A 20616-nucleotide genomic window follows, 5' to 3' on the forward strand; every position below is an offset into this window, starting at 1 on the left:
GGAGCCGCGTCCCCACAGCTGACCTGCAGCCAGCCTGACACGCACGCGAGCCCGGACGAGAGCAGGAGAGACGCTGCCCTGGCTGCCCCCCCAGACGATGGTGGACAGCCGAGGCTCGCAGCTGCCGCTTTACCACACAGCGGGACAGCCGCAGGAGATGCCGGACGCAGGCACCCCACTGACAAGCCCCCACCTCTGGCTCAGCCATGCTGGACTGTGATTCTAGACACGTCATCTCATCTCAGCCCACAGCCCAAGAACGACGCAGAAGGGTCAGCGCCCGGCTGCTCACTACAAGGCTCGTCAGGAGTTTTTTTTATTTTTTAAACATTTTTTTAAAGATTTATTTATTTATGAGAGCCAGAGAGAGAGGCAGAGACCCAGGCAGAGGGAGAAGCAGGCTCCCTGTGGGGAGCCCGATGCGGGACTTGATCCCAGGACCCCGGGGTCACGCCCTGAGCCGAAGGCAGACGCTCAACCCCTGAGCCACCCGGGCGTCCCTCGCCAGTTGAATGGTGAGTTTACGAAGCACGAGGAGCACACAGAGCCCTCAATGCGACATTTCCAGCACTAGCGGAGGGTCCCGGCCGCCATCGGGGGCCGCGGGGGGCGAGACGGGGCCCGCGGGGTGTCTGTCTCCCCTGTGGCCTCTCGCCAAGGGGCCGCCCGGATCACCTGCCCCGGGGTGTCGGCGCGGGGCTCCCCGCGGGCCTCTGGGGTGCTGAAGACCTTCCCGTAGTACTCGATCAGCAGCTCCGTGAACAGGTTCAGAGGCACGAGGGCGCTCAGGGAGGACGCCCCCTGGGACGGCCAGATTAAATTCAGCCCGAAGACACACGCCAGGTTGGAGCTGTTCATCTTGTTAAAAATGCTCTCCCGGGATACCTGGAGGACACACCCAAGACCCGGGGAGTGACTGTGGGCTCTGTGCTCTGGCCTTGTGCAGCCACCTTGCTGCCCTGGGACTCAGGTTCCCCGTCTGCAAAAGGAAGGACTCAGTCTTGATGCTCCGAGGGACCCTCTGGCTCTGACCGCCCGTGAGCTCCTTCTGGGATCTCCTCAGCACCCCCGTCTTCTCTTCCACTCCAGAGGACTGGGGAGGTCCCCTCAGGGTGGGGGAGTGCAAGCTTGGTGTTTGGTGTCACCCAGCCAGACCACGTCCCTAGTAGTTACACTTAGTGTTTTTTAAAAAAGATTTTATTTATTTATTCATGAGAAACGCAGAGAGAGGCAGACACACAGGCAGAGGGAGAAGCAGGCTCCCTGCGGGGAGCCGGATGTGGGACTCGATCCCAGGACCCCAGGATCATGCCCTGAGCCAAAGGCAGATGCTCAGCCCCTGAGCCACCCGGGCGTCCCTCTGATATCTACGCTTTGGCTGATGAGCTGGGCATAGTCAAGACTGACTAGCACATGGGGGTCACTGGAGGACTGGGGGTGGTGGTAGGGGGAGCTGGCCTTACAGCACTTACAACCCCAAGCAGCAGGATACATCACCCATTTTACAGATGAAGAAACTGAGGCCCAGAAGGTGGCAGGGGGGCTACCTGGCCCGATCTCTTGCTTGCCTCCAGGGTCCTGGGGACCTCCAAGAATCAGAAGTAGGACAATGCAGAGCCTCGGGGGCCATGGGAGAGCACAGGACCCGGGGGAGCACAGGTGCATGGCCTGGTGACCTCCTGGGGATCTGGTGAGGATGCCCACACTGCCCAAGCCCTGCCTCCGTGACACAGGCAGCCCCCAAGCCCCTGCAGGAGCCAATGCTGTGCAGGGCCAAGCCCCGTGGACGTGTTAACGTCAGAGCCCTGGCGGAGGACAGAGAACAAACCCATCTCCAGCTCATGACAAAGAAGTAGAAAAAATGATTAGGATAACTTCGTTTTCAGCTTCTGAGAAACAATATCAAGTGATAAAGAGGGAGAACGAAATAGTTTTTTTCTTTTAAAGCCATGTTTACACCCAACGTGGGGCTCAAACTCATGACCCCAAGATGAAGAGTCTCCTGCTCTACCGACTGAGCCACCCGGGTGCCCCCAAAATAGTTTATTTTTAAAACTAAGAGGTGGTGGGAACACCCAGGTGGCTCAGCAGTTGAGCGTCTGCCTTCGGCTCAGGGCATGATCCCGGGGTCCCGGGATCGAGTCCCACATCGGGCTCCCTGCAGGGAGCCTACTTCTCCCTCTGCCTCTGTCTCTGCCTCTTTCTCTCTCTGTGTCTTGTGAATAAATAAAATCTTTAAGAAACAAAATACACACACACACACAAACCTAAGAGGTGGGGTTTGACAGGCTCCAACATGTGACACTGGCTGTGCCTGGGGGTCCCCTCTCCTCCCCTGGTCATCACATCCCCAGGCCACCTGCCATGGAGCAGGGCTCCCACACAAGCCCCGAAGACCCTGGGCCGGCCCCTGCCGCGGTGTCGCCACACCGTGGGGAGTAAGAAGCTCTGGCCCGTGCCCCGCAGTTGGGAGCCCCAAGGCCCAGCACTGCCTCGTTCACACCTGCACCCGACACTGCCTACGAAGGGCCCAGAGAGGTGAGGTGTTCCAGGAAGGGTCACGTGACAGGATGGTGGGTCTGGGAGCAAGGTGGGTGCCCATTTGGATCTGGTGACCTCGCAGACCACTGCTCCCTGCCCGGACTGGGGAGCGAAGCCTGGACCCAGAGCCAGGACAGGTGTTTCTCTCACTGTTCATTTTTACACTGTGCAGAGGGCTGAATGGCAGCCCCACAAAACAGGGGTCTCCCTGGGACCTGTGGGCGTGGCCTTACGTGGACAAAGGGTCCTTGCCGGTGGAATTAAGGGTCTCAAAGTGAGATCATCCTGGACTATCCAGGACTCGGCCTAAATGCAATGACGGGCACTCTTATAGGAGAAAGCGCAAGGAGGCTGGCCACACGGAGGGGACAAGGCCATGTGGAAACCAAGGCAGGAGTGAGGCGGCTACAAGCCAAGGGACGCGGGGGCCACCGGGAGCGGGAATGAGCAGGACAGACCCTCCCCTAGGGCCTCAGTGGGAGCATGGCCCCGTCCATACCTTGACTGGCCTTCTGGCCTCCAGGAGCGTGACGATAGATTTCTACTGTTTGAAGCCGCTGCCCAGTCCGTGGCCCCGGGTTACGGCCACCCCAGGACACTCGTGGCCTCTCACAGGAAAGGCCTGCTCGGGCTGCTCACACCCGCGTTGCACCCGGTGCCCTGGCCTGGGGACACAGCGGCCTCCCCTCCACCGACAGGCCATGCAGGAGATGATGCGGGAGCAGGGGACCCCCCACCCAGCAGGTCTTATCAGTAAGCCACGTGTGGGGCCAGCAGGGGAGGCACAACGGACCCTGCCCGGCAAAGTCAGGCCTGGAAGTCCTCTGGGCTGAGAGGGAGCCCCAAGCTCCTGGGCTGCATGGGCACCACGTGCAGGAGGGTCCCCCTGGGCCAGGCACGGAATTTGGGCCTCCCCCTCCACCCACCCCCCGCCCCGGGGCCTGCTTTGTCCACTCACCTCATGCAGGAAGCCCATGAGGTAGCTGAGGACGGCATAGTTGTGTTCTGGAAGGCTCTGCAGGATCTGCCGGCAGCGCGTCACCCGCAGGCTGCTCTCCACACCTACAGCGGCACAGGGCTCTCCCTGAGTCCTTCCCGAGGGGACAGCATGGGCGCAGAGAGGAGGACAGCCCCGAGGACGGACTGTCCCGAGGTTGGGCCTGGAGCCCTCGCTCACTTCCCGGCCCCATGGCTGTTCCCTGCTGAGCCCTCCGTCCTGAGAGCTCCGGTCCCTTCTTCACACCGCCTCGTGCACCTGCTACCTGCCAGAAAGCCTGCAGAGCGAGTCACTCACGCTACGCTCGGGAACGGCCTAGACCACGGTCGGCAAACTACAGCCTGTGGCCCGGAGGCCCACTTTTGTCAAGAAAGCCCCAGAGCCACACTCACTCATCTGTACATCCCCAGTGGCTACCGATGTGGGACAGAGCTGAGCGGTGGCGACACAGACTGACCCACGGAGCTGAAAGATGGGCTCGTGGCCCTTTACAGAAAGGCCTTAACCTGTGAGCGATTCCCTGTGGCTCAGGGGCCCACACCCACTGGGGGCCTGGGGGAGCGGCCACAGACTCAGACCCCCCCCCCCACTCTCCCCGTAACTAAAGCCTCCACTCAGCTCCATAAACCATAAAAAGTCAAAGTGAGGGCAGCCACGGTGGCTCAGCGGTTTAGCGCCACCTTCAGCCCAGGGCGTGATCCTGGAGACCCAGGATCGAGTCCCACATCACGCTCCCTGCATGGAGCCTGCTTCTCCCTCTGCCTGTGTCTCTGCCTCTCTCTCTCTCTCTGTGTGTCTCATAAATAAATAAATAAAATCTTTAAACAAAACAAAACAAAAAAAGTCAAAGCAACGCACATCCACAACGATTCACGGGGTGCTCACCGTGCTCCGGCTGCAGACACGCGTGCACACATGTGCACACACACATGCACTCCCCACTCCTCCAACACACTAACCTCCCCCAGCTAAGCCCTGAACACTGGGTGCTTTCCAAACACAGTCCCCGCTGCAAGCACAAACTTCCCCACTCTGCACGCCCTCGTTAGCCTTTTAATAAAAGCTATTCTTTAAAAAAAAATTAAAATTTTTTTAAAAAGCCATTCTTTTCACGAACTCAAGCTGCCGTAGGTAATGCCAGGGTAAAAGGAGTTCTCATGAAATAATATTTCCCAAGAAACCAACAAGCTCGGAGGACACCGTTGTGTGGCCTGGACCTCAGGCTCCTGACCTCAACCTCATGTTCCCAAGAATTGTGGTCCCAGGGCACGTCCTCGTACTGGGACACCTCCAGCTCCCACTACGGTCCCCTGGAGAAAGAGCACTCGGGGGCAAGTGAGAGGGAGCAGCCTGCTGACTGTCCCCGGCGCTCAGCGGTGCCATGAGCCACGCCACTCACTTTACGCACATGTAACCCTCCAAGCAGCCCCGCTTTTGGAAAGTGAGCTCAGAGAGGTTAAGTGACGCGCCCAACGTCACACGGCTAATGCCTGGTGAGGCCCAGACCTGGCTCAGCGCTGAGACGGTCGTCCTGGCTGCGACTTCCTTGTGCCCTGGACACTGCAGGCCCCCGGGAGCCCATTCCTCCCGAGTGTACCCCCGAAGGCCTCGCTTTCACATCACTTCAAGGAAAAACCCACCCCACCCGAGTAGGGCTGCCAGATGAAACAGAGCACACCTAGTTAAATGTTCATTTCAAATAAACGGCTAATATTACTTAGATTTTTTTAAAAAAATAGTCCTTGTTTATGGGGAATCAAGTTGAGGTGAGCATCCTGTATTTTTTACTGCTGAATCTGGCAACCCTGCGCCCGTCACCACGCAGCCGGGCCGAGTGAGACCAAGGGGTCTTCGGCTTCTGGAAGCATTTCGGTTTCTCCACAAACGGAACTTCAGGATCATCTGAGTCCTGACATTAGCACGTGGCAACACAAAACTGGAACCGCCCCGAATGTTTACCCAGAGTGTAACACGGTGGATGGAATCGTACACAAGCATTAAAGAGATGAGTAGATACGCACACGAGGAGGGAAGGAGGAGAAGATGAGTAATGTCAGAAAACACTGAGAAAGCCAGGCTCGAAGAGCGCGCGAGAGGAGAGGGGCACCCCTGGCCGAGGGGTGAGCGCATGTGGAGCTGCTGCGGGTGGCCACCGCCGTGGGACCGCAGGGGTCGGCAGGGACTCCCGTCCCATTACACAGCCTTTGCCCTGTTGGTGTTTGGGATGGTTCGTTCTTTTACACTATGCGCTTGTGTTATTTCCATCATAGTATAATTCTTAAAAATTCTCAACATCAGCCCCCAGCCCGGCCCCACTCCCTGGTGCAAAGGGGCCACCGGTCGAGCTTCACCCCTCACAGACTTGATCTTTCTGTGGCCAGATCTGTACCACGGGCCGTGCCTCGATCCCCTTAGCTCAGTGTTCCACGGCAAAAATCTGGACCATCTGCATCACCTGGGAATGGGCTTAGAAATGCAGATTCTTGGGCCACTACCTGGACCTGCTGCATCTGAAACCCCCGGGGTGGGCCCCCGCGACCCATGTTTTCACATGCCCTCTGGGGGCCTGGGGGAGCCCGAGAACCTCGTGGCACTGCCAAGCCTCCACCTCTGCTCGCCGTCCTGCCCGGCCCGCCTTTCCCCTGCTTCCCTTCCTGTGAATGCCGACGCTCACCTGGAGACATGCTGCCCCCGTGTGAATCCCCCACACTTGGCTCAACTATGCGCCTGTCCCCGCAGCTAGCCCGGTGCTCCTGACGAGCAGGGCCCGCGTGGTCACCACCCTCCTGCCCACGAGTGCCCAGCACGGGACCTGGCATAAGGAAGTCGCAGCCAGGACGACCGTCTCCTGTGCTGCAAGGAGGTTAAGGGCGTGGCTCAGCGCTGAGCAGATCTGCGTCCAGGTCTGGGCCTCACCAGGCATTAGCTGTGTGACTTTGTCACTTAACCTCTCTGAGCTCACTTTCCCCATCTGCATAAAAGTGGGGCTACCTTGAGGATTAAATGTGCATAAAGTGCGTGGCTCGGCTCAATGGCACCAGTGAGCTCTGGGGACAGCCAGCAGGTGCCTGTGTCAAAGATGAACAGATGTGGGAGGAGGCCGGTATGGCCTGTGCCACGCTCCCACTGTGCCGAGATGGCTGGCACTTTATAGGGAGAATGAGGGCACAGGGAGGGACACGGGGGAGACGGGCAGCGTCAGGGCAGGGGGTTAGGGAGCGTGACCAGGCCCTCTGGGTGTGTTGATGGGAGAAACACACTCACAGGAGGGGGCAGGGGTGCAGGCTGGGGTGAGGCCCTTACCCTCCCAGGATGCTAGGATCTCCCCACATCTCAGGGACGGCTCTGGGGTCCCCGCGACAGTCCTGAGGGTAGAAGACTCTCATCCCCAAGGGCAGAGGCAGGGTTTCTGAGTGCAAGCTGTCTCCGGTAACTGTTCTGAGAAGGCGTGAGGGCATCTGCCCACACCTGGGGGGCCTTGGGCGGCACAGCCAAGTCTCCTACCCCCATCCCCTTTCTAGATGCAGAAGCAAAGGTGCTGGACAAGAGCTCCTCCAGAGCAGCTGGGAGGGCAGGGAGGCAGCGCTCTGACTAGGGCGGTGTGCCCCAAATCCAGACGCCCCTGCCACCCCGCCTCCCAGCCCAGCTGCACCTGACAACCCCGCCCCCTCCCCACGGGCAGCGGAGGCCTGGCCTGGCCGTGGTCACTGTGGTCCACGGGGTCAGGTCCCAACAGGAGGATGCTGGGCCGCCCCCGCGCCCCTAGACTGGCCCTGGGCTGGCTCCCCAGGGCAGGCACCTACTGGTGATCTCGAGAATCTGCTCATAGGCCTTGAAGGTCAGCAGTGGTTGGGGCAGCTCTCGCAGAAAGGTCTTCAGGATCACAGCAGGGAGGTGGATGTCCCCGTAGTCGTCAAAGTTCACGGGCTTCCCTGGATGCAGAGAGAGGCCTGAGTTTACGGGGCTGGGGATTCCACTTCACGGTGGCTCTGGCGCACAGGGCTTTAGAATCCTTGACATCCGCTGGCCTCGGGGATGCCACCACCGCGCCCTCCTCCGCTGTCCAGGTCTGGGACACGCCACTGACCCCCACTGTGTGGTTTGGTCCCAGCCGGGAGGCAGGTGCCCAGCACCCAGGACAGAGGAGGGCCAGGCCGCAGGACCCCGTGACGGGCCTGTCACCGGACGGGACAAGACATGACTGTAAGGAAGGATGAGGGCATGCGGGGGCCCACGGGAGCCTCCCTGGTGGTGGCTGAGAAAGCGGTGCCAAGCCCGCCGGAGCAGCCGCCCAACGGACACCCCGTGGAACGGTCCCCACATTCCAAGCCACCATCCAGGCAGCAGGAGCCAAAAAGCCCTAAAGGCTTTTGTATGACTTTACCTAAAAGCAAAATGGTAGCATGTAGCCACCTGTCCCAGGAGCCGGGACTTGGGGCTCCCCTGGGCGGCTGCCCGGGCCCTGGGCTCTTCTGGGGGTTCGGTGGGGCGGGGGAGCTATGCTACCTCGGCATCTGGGACTCTGCGGCCCTGTGGGCCCTGCGGGCCCTGCAGGGCTGCACAGGCCGTCGCGTGGGAAGCTCAGTGCGGAGAATCTCCGGGGGGCAGGCTCACCTTGATTGTACAGCCGCTGAATCTCGCGGATGGTGTGGACACTGGCCGACCTCCGGAACAAGCCTTCGGCGTGGAGTCCTACAGAGAGAGAGCCTTCAGGCGTCTCACAGGTCCCAGCACATCGAGCTTCTAGAATGTTCCGACCTCCTACCCAGGCATCACCCCCCTGTGGCTGGCGGGGAATGCTCTCCAGCCTGGTTCATTCCCTCCCACCCCCACCTTCCACCATCTTCACCTTTATTTATTCCTCAAACCACCATATTCCCCATCCCCACCTGATGGCCTACTTCTGCGGCCCCCAGGAAGGGAGAACCTGGTCAGATGGACCCGGGGTCCAGCCCAACTCTGTCCGTCCAACTCCTGTGTGAGCTCGGCGAAAGCACACAGCCTCTCTGAGCCCGGCCGCCCTGTCTGCAGAGCCCCTGCCTCTGAGGGCTGCAGGAAGGATCAACGGGCGAGGTTCGGCACGCGTGCGGCATCCAAAGGCCTCCGCGGGGGCTGCTTCCCCTCATTCCTACAGCTGCACCCTCCCCGCTGACCCATCCGCTATGGCAGCCACTGGCTGCACAGGGTGATTGGAATGCACATTTCATTAGTAACAATTAAATAAAATAAAAAATCCAGTCACCCAGTGTAGGAGACACACAGGAAGTGCTCGACTGCGCTACTGCCACCTGCCGCTAGAGGTTACCACTAAGGACTCTGCAAACACAGAACCTCCCAAGTCTTATGGGACAGCACTGGGTTCCCCACCCCCCACAATCTCTTCTCGAATCTGAAGCCCAGTGAACTATTCAAGGTACACACCCAACTCTGATCGGCCTGTGCACAGAGCCATACCGTCTTCGCAGGTTAGCTTCCCATGGGGACTTACACGGACCTGCACGGGCCGGCCTCCCCAGTCCCCTGCCCCTGCCTCCAGTCTGCCCCGTGCTCCCTACTACTCCTGGCCCTTGCATGCGCTGGTCCCTCTCTCTCTCTCTCTCTCTCTCTCCTTTTTTTTTTCTGAGACACTGCAGTAAACGTTCCAAGGTGGTTCCCAAATCCCTGGACCCTGCGGGACACTTTCTTCCAGGTATTCATTCAAACACTAATCCATATGCCGCAGTTGAGGGACTTGGCAGACAGAATGCAGGTCCAAGGCAGCTGACCTTACCACATGGAGATTATCTTGGGTGGGCCTGACCTAATCAGGCAAGCTTTTTAAAAAGGGACCAGGTTGGGACACCTGGGTGGCTTAGCGGTTGAGTGTCTGCCTATGGCTCATAGCATGATCCCAGGGTCCTGGGATTGAGTCCCACATCGGACTCCCCACAGGGTTCCTACTTCTCCCTCTGCCTGTGTCTCTGCCTCTCTCTGTGTCTCTCATGAATAAATAAATACAATCTTTAAAAAAGAGAACATGCAGTTCCAGGGACATGCCAGGTAACAGAGCCCCAGGGCCCCCAGCCATGGTGGCTCCTGCTTCTCATTTGATGCACCCCCCACCCCCACTCTGCAGCACCTGTACCTGCAGTGGCCGCCCCTCCCTGGTAGCCTGTCCCACCCAGAGAACTATCCTCCTTCTCCCAGGGTGAAAGCAGCCTCCACACCTCCATGATTTCCCTGTGGGTCTGAGCTCTGGCCTCAGGAGTCTGGAGGAGCCACAGGGCTCACCCCCTCTGGTCACTGAGCACACCCACCCCACGGGCAATTGCATCTGCAAACCAAGATATCATGCACCTCCTTTCTGGAGGGCTTTACATGTATTGTGTCATTCAGGCCCCACAGCAACCCCATCAATTGGCTACTGTTACTAACCCCACTGGACAGATGAGGAATCAGAGGACCAGAGAAGGAAGTAACTACCCAAGGTCACACAGCTGGTACACAGTGAAGCCAGGATTCAAAGCTAGCAATCCATGTGCCTGAGCCCATCCCTGCACTGGGCTCCAGCCCCTCCAATTCCCTGGTCTGCAGGGTGCTCAGGACGTGAGATGGGCTCCCCAGGCCAGGCCCTCATGTCCCTGGCTCAAGTCAGCTCTCACTTACCTTTCTCTCTTAGGTACGTCACTGTGAATCTCAGGACAGGAGGGATGAGTTCACCTTGATTTTTGTCCTTGAGGCTGAGGGAAAAGGGAAGGAGGCAACAGTGTTTACCTGGGCAGGACGGGAGACTCTGGTCCTCTCCACACTGCTGCAAAAACACAAGCTGAGTTGTGAGGGATAAGTAGGAGCCTATGGAGGACAAAAGAGGGAGGGGAATTCCAGGCAGAGGGGAATGCACAAGGGAGGCCCAGAAGCATGAGATTTGGTCAGACTGTTGGTTCTCTACTTGTCCTATCAATCCTTTAGAGAAGGGCACTGAAGTCTCCTCACAGATCTGTGCATCCATTTATTCCTCGGTTCTACTAGCTTTTTCTTTGTGTATTTTATTTATTTTTATTTTTTAATTTTTATTTATTTATGATAGTCACACAGAGAGAGAGAAGCAGAGACATAGGCAGAGGGAGAAGCAGGCTCCATGCACCAGGAGCCCAACGTGGGATTCGATCCCGGGTCTCCAGGATCACGCCCTGGGCCAAAGGCAGGCACTAAATCACTGCACCACCCAGGGATCCCCTTCTTTGTGTATTTTAAAGCTCTGTTACTAGCACACAGATTTTTAAAATTATGTCTTACTATTATGAAATGTCCCTCTTTGTCCCTGGCTTATTCCTTGTTCTGAAGTCTATCTTGCTTAATATTAATCCAGCCATTCCAGCTTTCTTTTGGTTGGTGGCTGCATGGCATATCTTTCTCCATCCTTTTACCTTTTTTAAAAAGATTTATTTATTTATTTTGGCAAGAGAGAGTGAGCACATGCAAAGTGGGGCGGGACAGAGGGAGAGAGAAACCCAAGCAGACTCTGCAATGAGTGGGAAGCCTGACATGGGGCTCAATCTCACAAACCTGAGATTAGACCTGAGCTGAAACCAAGAGTCCGACACCCAACTGACTACACCATCCAGGTGCCCCTCCTTTTACTTTTAATTTGCAGTCTTTTAACATTTTATATGTATATATTTTTAAGATTTTACTTATTTATTTGAGAGTATGTGCACAATTGAGGGGAGGGGCAGAGGGACAAGCATACTCCCCGGTGAGCAGGGAGCCCAATGCAGGGCACGATCCCAGGACCCTGAGATCATGACCTGAGCCAAAGTCAGATGCTGAACAGACTGAGCCACCCAGGCACCCCTCATTTTATATTTTAAACATCAGGAAGATCTTCCTTTTCAAAAACAAAATCCAAACCGAGAATCTCTCTTAACTGGAATGTTTATGCCACTTACATTTAGTGTAATTATCAATATGGCATGGTATTTGTTCTTTATTAATTTCCCCTCTTTCCTTGATCTTGTTTTGCTGATTATTTTTTAGAATTCCATTTTATCTCCTTATTAATATATTAGTTGTGTCTCTTTATTTGTAGTGGGCCTAGTTTTACAATACACAGTCTATTCCTCAAATATTACACTACTTGACTTACAATGTAAGAATGTTACCACAGTAAAGCTCCACTCCTCAACCACATCTTTGTGTTAATGTCCCATTATACGTACTCCGACGTGTTATTCATCTTCTATTTACTCATATATTTAGGTTTCTAAAACTCTTCATCCCTTTGTAGGATCTAAATTTCCATTTGGCATTAAATCTCTTCTGTCTGACACACTTCTTACGGTGTAGAAGTGTAGCATTTCTTACAGTGTAGAAGTGCCGGAAATAAACCCTCTCAACTTCAGTTTATCTGAGAAAGTTTTTACTGTGCATTTCATTTTTGATAGGCTTTTGGGTATGTCATCTTAGTTCAGAAAAATAAAATTTTGGGGATCCCTGGGTGGCTCAGTGGTTTAGCGCCTGCCTTCGGCCCAGGGCATGATCCTGGAGTCCCGGGATCCCTGCATGGAGTCTGCTTCTCCCTCTGCTACATCTCTGTCTCTCATCTCTCTCTTATGAATAAATAAAATCTTTAAAAAATTTTTAAAGATAAGAACTTTTAAAATTTGAAAAATATATTGCTCCACTGCCATCTGACTTGCATCTCTGTAAGAGAAATCGGCCGTCACTCTTTGCTCTTCTATGTCTAGTGTTTTTTTTTTCCTCTACTTTTAAGATTTTTTCTGTCATGGGTTTTAAGCAATTTGATTATGATGTGCCTTGGTGTCATTTTCTTCATGTTTCTTATGTTTGTGGTTCAATGAGCTCCTAGAACCTGTGGGTTTATAGTTTTTATCAAATTTTTTTAAAGATTTATTTATTTATTTATGATAGACAGAGAGAGAGAAAGAAAGAGAGGCAGAGACACAGGAGGAGGGAGAAGCAGCCTCCATGCAGGGATCCCAACGCAGGACTTGATCCCGGGACTCCAGGATCGTGCCCTGGGCCAAAGGCAGGCGCTAAACCGCTAAGCCACCCAGGGATCACCTAGTTTTTATAAAATTTAGAAAAAAACGTTTTTCAAATATTTGTTGTCTTCTTTCTGGAACTCCAATTATATATACCCTACGCTATAATATTAATTTTTAAAAGACTGTTGGAATATTCTAATTTATGTTTTAATTCATTATGTAATAATATCACAGTCTATTTTATAAGTTAAACATATGATTATGAAATAGAAATGGTACAACAAAACTCAACATAGGTCAGGAACATGAATTTTCCCGGCAGCAGGTGCCCAAAGGAAGACATGTTCCTTGCAGGGCCCAAAGCGGAGGCAGGGAAGGTGATGGGAACAGCATTGGCTCGTGGTGTGTGTTCTCTGCCATAGGTTGGTCTTTTTTTTTTTTTTTAATGTTTCATTTTGAATTATTTGTATGGCTTGACTGGGCCGAGGGATACCCAGCTATTTGGTTAAATATTATTGTGGAAGTGTCTATGAGGGTACTTTTGGATGGGATTAACATTTGAATCAGTGGACTGAGTAATAAAGCAGATTGTCCTCTCTAAGCCGGTGACCCTTCCTCCAATCTGTTTAAGGCCTAGATAGAACAAAAGGCCAAGTAAGGGAGAATTAAGTCTCTCTACCTCTCTGAACTGGGACATTAGTTCTCCCCTGCAGTTGCACTCTGACTCAGACTGGAACAACCCCGTTGGTTCTCCTGGGTCTCCAGCTTGCCAACTGCAGACATTGGGACTTCTCAGCCTCTGTAACCACACGAGCCAATCCCTTATAGTAAATATCCTACTGGTTCTGTTTCTCTAGAGAACCTACACTAATATACTGGGTCTGTTTCTACTGATCAGTTTTCTCCTAGTTACAGAACATGTTTTCCCACTTCCACCTTATACTTTTTCTTTGGAAACTTTATATTGTTGGCTGCTAGATTTTTTTTTTTAATTTGTCTGAATGGAGATGAACGTTGTTCTGTCTTGCTTTAAATCATCTGGGATACTTTCAAGGACTGCTTTTAATTTTGCAAGGGAGGCTCTAGAGCAGTGGTCAGCCTAGGACTAATGTAACTCCACTACTAAGGTGGGAACTCCACCCAATGCCTCCGGTACTGAAGATCGTACTTTAGCTGGGAGAACAAGTATCGTCCCCAGCCCTGTGCAAGCTCTGAATAGTTTGGGGGCCTACTACCCTCCAGTGGTGCTTTGAATTTCCTTTCATATAGAAATCATTTAAACACTCAGCCAAAGACTAGAGGGGACCTTCTGCAGATGTCCAGAGCTCTCCATGCAGCTGCCTCCTCTCTAGAACTCTGTCCCACAACATCACCCACCTACGGCCCCCCCAAATTCAGAACTCTGTTCCCTCATGTCTGCAAAAGCACTGACTGGCCTCTCTCTGCTCTGCGGCCTGGAAATGCTCTCCAGGCAGTGGCTGGAGGAACCCCAGGGCTCGTCCCACTGGGGGCTCTTCTCTCAGGGATCACAATCCCATGCTCCATGCTGCTCAATGACTGAAAATCTTCTAGTTTCAGGTAGGGCAGTTAATTTGTTCTGGGACTCAATCGTGGCAAGAAGCAGAAGTCATCCATTTATCATTGCAGGGTTGCTGGAGGCAAAGGGGTGGCCTCAGGCCTGGCTATAATCCGTGGTACCCTTCAAGCTTCCCTGGCCCTCATTCTGCTCCATCAACAAGTAAGACCCTTGGGGTAATGGGGACAGGAATGGGGCAGGTATAGCTACCCCTCCGATTCTAACACACAAACTTAGACCTCTCCTTCTTTCCTTGGTTTCCCCAAGAACAGCCCAAAGCTCAGCAACCCCCCACTCTTTGGGAAAGAGTAGTCACCTTGCAAATACTCAGCATTACTCCTTGCTATGCACCTGCACATCCATAGTTTCATTGGATTCCAACAGGGAACGGGTGGATGAGACAGGCTGTCATCCCCCGCTTCACAGATAATGAACACGGAGCCTAGTGAGGGGAGACTGTCTGCACCCCATGGCTGGGTGCACAGTCCATTATCTCTCTGTGACTCCTAGAGACTCGTGTATGTAGTAACAGCACCGCTGTTACCAAAATGCCCGTTAAAATGTAGCCACTTGCATATGTTTTCGTTATAATGGAACAGGAGGCTGGAAGTAAGCCAACAACCAAATGATGGAAAACTCCAGCAAGGGTCGAAGGTATACTAGTTGGTCTTCCTAGCCTCACTAGACCTACACTTGACGCAAAAATTTTGACTGGAACAACCTCAGGATGTTTCCTTCCTCTTTGGCACTGACTTCCCCGATGCTCAGCGAGCTCTGAGGCTCCATGTCCCCTGGTGGCCTTGAGGACTCTGGTCCAGGCCCCTCCTGCCAGCACCAGCTCTCCTTCCTCCAGCTAAAGGCATCCGTGCTTCCACGTCATGCACTGACTAGATCCGGGTCCTGGAGCTGCAGGGGGTGTTCAGGTCGGGGACTCTTTCCTCACCATCACCCTCCCACCTTGTGGGTGAGCCTGGAGGGATCCCCAGAGGGAAGGCCCTGAGCACGTGAGAGGGTGTCCTCCAGGAGGTGAGGGAGGGCCTGACCAGGAGGTGTGCACTTCTCTCGGGAGCCCCTATGTTCCAGGGCAAGGGGGCCCAGCTCTGGTGTGTGGTGGCGACTCATGGTATCAGGCTCTAAGACATACATGACGTTTCTGGAACGGAAGTCAACAGTATGTGCCCCAAACCTTAAAAATGGCCATATTCTCTGATTCTGGAAATCCATTTATTCCTAGGAATTCATCCCAAGGAAATGATTCCAGATGTGTGTGCAAGGCCTGAGTCAGCCTCAATCTCTTCAAATCCGGTGTCCAACACGGGATGTGAGACACAGTAACAGTGGCTACTTGGGGGCGGATGAGAAGAGCAGATTTCTGTGCTATTTGTTCCTGACACAGAACGCTGGTTGGGCACCACAGTGGGGTCAGCTGGTGCTCGCTGCTAAGTCTTCCTTCCCTCTCCGCTGTGCCAGACTCTCCCGAGGACGGCCACCTCCCTGCCTCACTGATGGTGGGCTTGGCCATGTGACCTGCTGTGGGATGGCAGCAGGCATGATGTTCACCACCTCCAAGGAGATGCTCTGAACAAGACTGCTGCAGCTGGGCTCGGCCATGCTTGCTCCCCTCCTCCAGCACGACAGCAGCTTGTACCCCGAGAGCCCACTCTTCCCACCTGGTGTCAGAAACACAAGACACACGAAGCAGAGCTGAGCCACCACCTACACCCACACCTCACACAACCTGACCAGGAATAAACACTTTGTCACTAGACCCTGCCTGAGCCTGAGACTATTTGTTAAGCGGCACAGCCTAGGAAGAGCTGACGAATACACATGGGAAGAATGTGCGCTCTCAGGAAGCTCAGAGTCCAGCACTGCAGAGGAGGTATTTTAGGGACACACTGAGGATGTTGGATTTAGACACGTGGAGACGGGATGTGCAGGGAACGCAGGGAACGTGCACGGAGGTGAGAACGCAGAGGCTGTTTTGAGAAACCGCCAGAACTCAGATGGGGAAACCGAGGCCCTGAGAGTTTAAGCTACTTGACCAAATGAGTGCAGAGGCAAGATGCAAACCCAGACTGGCAGGCTCCAGAATCCAGCCTCGGCACAGCAGCAGCACTGGGACATAAATGTAAGCCACAGATGAACGGCAATGAACAGCATGGACATCATCCACCGATGGCACGCTTAGCCCCCGGGAGGAGGGTTACCACTAAGACGCACAGGAAGGGAAACCGAAAGTGTGAGCTCTGGCATCAGACCTCCTGAGACCCAATCCTGGCTCTGCCACCGCAGCCGGGAGACCCAGACATACCCCTCGACCTGACCCCGCCGCCTGACTCTATTTCCTCTTCTGTTAAATGGGGTGATTGTCGTACTTGCTGCCAGGGTGGCTGAGTTAGCACGAGCAAAGCCCTTGGGACACACCCTGCGACTCCAGAAATAGTCGGGAGATATGACCAACAGAACAAATGACATCACGCGACCCAAAGACTCAACATCTGTAAAAGGAAGAATTAAACTAAAACTCGGGATCCCTGGGAGACTCAGCGGTTTAGCACCTGCTTTTGGCCCAGGGCGCGATCCTGGAGTCCCGGGATCCAGTCCCACGTCAGGCTTCCGGCATGGAGCCTGCTTCTCCCTCTGCTTGTGTCCCTGCCTCTCTCTCTCTCTCTCTCTCTCTCTCTATCATGAATAGTTTTTTTAAAAAATCTTTAAAAAAAGAAAAATAAATAAAATAAAACTCATGGCACCCTCCTGGCCAAGGATGCTGTGCGGGTGGTGACAGTAAACGCACATAAATCCTTGTCGCCTTCAGACTCCTTTCCTGTGAAGGCCCTGGCACGCTCACTCGCGAGCAAGCGGGCTTCCTCTTGTCCTCTCTCGGGACAAGAAACTACAGCTGGGACCCCCCAAGAGGCAGTCCCCCTTTTATCAGGCCTGCGCAGCCTCCCAGCCTGGCACACGCTCACGCAGGCACACAGCCCCACATGCATCTTACCTCGAATGCTGCAGGCACAGGGAAATCCGCCACCCGCGCTCCGTCTCTCCCACACCTCGGGCCTCAGTGCTGGCTCGTAGCCTGCCCTCCACCCAGCACACCTTCCTTCCTGGCTCCAGTGCGCCCTCCCCACCCCTCTCTCCAGGCCCAGGGCACAGTCCTCCTCCAAGGAGGAGGCCTCCTCGCTCCTCTCTGCAGGGCGCAGGCTCCCTGTCCTCCATCCCCCAGCACCCTGTGTGGACCCCATGACGCCTACGGACTTCTTGTCTGAGTCACTGTGGTCGACGACCCTGGTCACAGAGCGCCTCGCCCACGGTGCCGCTAATGCTGTCGATGACTGGCTGCCAGAGGTCCTGTACTGTGCAGATGTGGCTCCAGCGCCCAAAAATGTATTAACTCACTGAATCTTTGGGAGAGTTCTAGAAGTTTCCATGATAAACCCCATCTATAGATAAGGACACCGAGGCTCAGAGGGTTCATAAAACAGGCCATGGCCACACATGTGGAGGATCGTCAGTGGCCTGGGGGCCGCAAACGCACTCCCTTAGATGGCACCTGCAGGTGACAGGTGGGGAGGTCACTCTGGACCAGTCGGCAGGCTTGAGCTAGGCCCACGGGGGGCAGGAGGGCCAGACTAGAGAGGACAGCAGCCAACCACGCCGGGCACCACCGAGTGGGCTCAGCCGCACCACACAGAGCAAACCCGCCCGCTGAGCTCTGCCTAGCTCCTGGCCCACGGAAGTCGGGACACAAACACAACGGTGGCTGCTTGAAGCTGCTACGTGCTGGGGGGCCTGGAACCCACACAGGTAAACTGGAGGATGGACAAGAATGTGCTGCCAGGGCTTGGAGCCACAAGTCTGAGCCCACAGCCCCTGCTCCCGTATCTTATTCACTCAGTTTCTGCTGTGATTTTATGAGCCCAAGTTAGAGACCAGACGAGGATGCTGGGAGTGGCTTGGTGACTGGCCAGAGGCCTCACAGCCCCGAGGGGGGCAGAACTGGATGCCAGGCCCGGCCTGACCCAAATCTGCCACCGTTCTGCAGTGACTCGTCGGGTGGATGGCCACCAAATCCACCCTTCCTCGTGCTCCACGATTTACAGGGGACTCCTCACCACATGGCCCCCACGACAAGCACGAGAACTCCACCAACAGCACCGAGGGCCGAAGCCAGTCTCCGCAAGGATGCTCGGCCTATTAAGCCCACACCCTGAACTGCAGTTCCGAGGGGCACACCAGGCTCAGGGGCCTGGGGGGCAGGGTGCTATCCTGGGGTCAGCACCACCGCCCCCAGGGAGCACTGGGGGTTCTTGGCACACGATGTTTGCTTGTAGCCCCTCCCCATGGGAGACTCGCTCAGAGTAACTCAGAGCGCGTCCCTTCCCTGGTTTTGCAGGCGAGGAACGCACACACAAGGGACTGTAGCTTTTCAGAAACAGCAGGGATGGGGAGGGAGGGGGAGCAGGCCTGTGTCGCTGGGCACCAGGCCATCCTGGATGGTTGGTCATTCATCTCTTGTCCCCTCCCAGTTCCTAAATCAGGACGGTGGCTGCTGCTCACCTCGCTGACCTGCGGAGGTCTCAGCCACAAAGGTGGCCGGGAGGCCCCGGGCGCTGGGACAACTGGGCAGTGCAGCATGCTGCCAAGTCCTTGTACCCGCTGCAGACCCAGCCTTGCGCTCTGTCCGGGGGCTTTGGTGGGGTTACCCACCTCTGCCTGGCTGGCCTCTGGGAGGTGAATGAAGAACTGGAAAGTTCTGTACCATTAACGAGACCAGTCTCCAAAACTCTAATGGGGTGGGGGTTTCTAGCAAGGCAGGCTGACCCAGGTGACTAAGAACCAGAGCCCCAGGAGGCCCGTTCCCACCCAGCATCATTTTCTGCTCTCCGGACAGCCACGTGGTGCAGGAGAGCAAAGACGAGGACCCAGGCATGAGGGGAAAGAGAGGAGAAAGCCAAGGCCCATCGCCTCTTTCCTTGTGACAGCAGGCCCTGGCTCAGCTGAGACCTTCTGCCCTGGGAGCCGAGCAGCTTGGAGCTGCGAGGTCCTGCTCGCGAACCAACAGCCCAAAGGGGACCTCTGAATCCGTTGCTCCCACATCCTGCTTCCTGCAGATATGCAAGGAGGAGGGGAGGTGTGGGCAGGGGGACATGCCCATTCCTCCCACATGCACATAGGTTGTGTGAGGATAACAGCACAGCGGGGAGAAGGGATGGTGGTGAGTTTCGTACGGCGGTGAGATGAAGGCATCCCTGCTCAGAACCAGTCTGCGAAGAACGAAGATGTGAATTCTAACCTCGAGGCGCAAACTATCCGAACTGACTCAAGAAGAAACGTGAGACCTGAAAGGGTATAAGAAGCGAAGGGCCGAATTTATAATTTTAAAAGTCCCCACGAAGAAAAGCTCGAGATCAGAGGGCTTCACGGGCACATTCTACCAAATGTTAAGGAAAGATATGCTCTGAGCCTGCACATATTCTTGCAAAAAAACCCAGAAGCGCCATGAAGCCAAGTCAAAGGCATCACAATATAAGATGACTGCACACCAGTATTTCTTAGGAATATAGATGCCAAACCATCCACAAAATACAAAATACTCGATAGCAAAGCAAATAAAGTGCCACGTAAGAAGACGATCTACTAGGAATGCGTGTGATTCATCCTATGAATACGAGGTCCATGCAACATAAAAATCAGTGTAATTACCATATTAATAAAGGACAAAAACTATGTCATCTCAATAAAGGCAAACAAAGCATAGGACCCGATCTCACATCCCTTCATAGAAGAAAAAGAAGAACAAAACCCAACCACTCAACGAGCTAGGAATGGGAGGGCTTTTCTTCTGCTGGATAAAGGGCATCTATGAAAAACACACAGCCCAGATCACATTTAACGGTGGAAAACCCAGCCACTTCCCGGTAAGAACAGGAAAAGACACTCCTACCCGACAGCATCCTGGAGGGTCTGCTCTGTGCGATGGGGCAAGAGGAAAGGAAATAAAAGGCATCCAAGATGGACAGGAAGACGTGAGACTATCTCTGTTTACAGATGACATGATCTTGGATACAGAAAATACTCAACAAATTCACAAAACCCCTATTAGAACTGATAACTGATGTTAGGAGGTGGGATATAAGATCAGTGTACAAAAATTGACTCTTGCTAAACACCAGCAGGAGGGAGCAATCCGAAAAAATGAAATTGCTAAAACAATTTCATTTATGGGACACCTGGGTGGCTCAGCGGTTTGGTACCTGCCTTCGGCCCAGGGCATGATCCCGGGGTCCTGGGATCGAGTCCCACATCGGGCTCCTTGCGAGGAGCCTGCTTCTCCCTCTGCCTGTGTCTCTGCCTCTCTCTGTGTGTCTCTCATGAATAAATAAATAAAATCTTAAAAAAAGAAAAAACCAATTTCATTTATCGTTGCATTGCAAAGAACAAAAAACCCTGACGTAAATCTAACGAAAAAGCATAAAACGCATGGACTGGAGATGATAAAACATCATCGG

The 20616-nt window shown here is 54.4% G+C and overlaps 1 protein-coding gene across 5 annotated transcripts in view; it reads right to left on the bottom strand.

Annotated features, from left to right (window-relative positions):
- Positions 1 to 300: 300 nt before the first annotated feature.
- The window catches only part of ARHGAP8 (Rho GTPase activating protein 8), a 65860-nt gene continuing 45544 nt past the window's right edge, over positions 301 to 20616 (bottom strand). For all 5 annotated transcript variants that reach the window (XM_055329042.1, XM_055329044.1, XM_055329043.1 and 2 more), the window contains exons 9-13: positions 10184 to 10257; positions 8153 to 8230; positions 7342 to 7470; positions 3500 to 3603; positions 301 to 885 (exon numbers count right to left, since the gene is read on the bottom strand). In XM_055329042.1, the coding sequence (XP_055185017.1) occupies positions 571 to 885; positions 3500 to 3603; positions 7342 to 7470; positions 8153 to 8230; positions 10184 to 10257 (700 nt within the window). In that variant the 3' untranslated portion in view covers positions 301 to 570. The remainder of the gene's footprint in view (positions 886 to 3499; positions 3604 to 7341; positions 7471 to 8152; positions 8231 to 10183; positions 10258 to 20616) is intronic.

This window comes from Nyctereutes procyonoides, unplaced genomic scaffold (genome assembly GCF_905146905.1).
Source record: "Nyctereutes procyonoides isolate TBG_1078 unplaced genomic scaffold, NYPRO_anot_genome, whole genome shotgun sequence".
In the NCBI taxonomy this organism is placed as follows: Eukaryota; Metazoa; Chordata; class Mammalia; order Carnivora; family Canidae; genus Nyctereutes; species Nyctereutes procyonoides.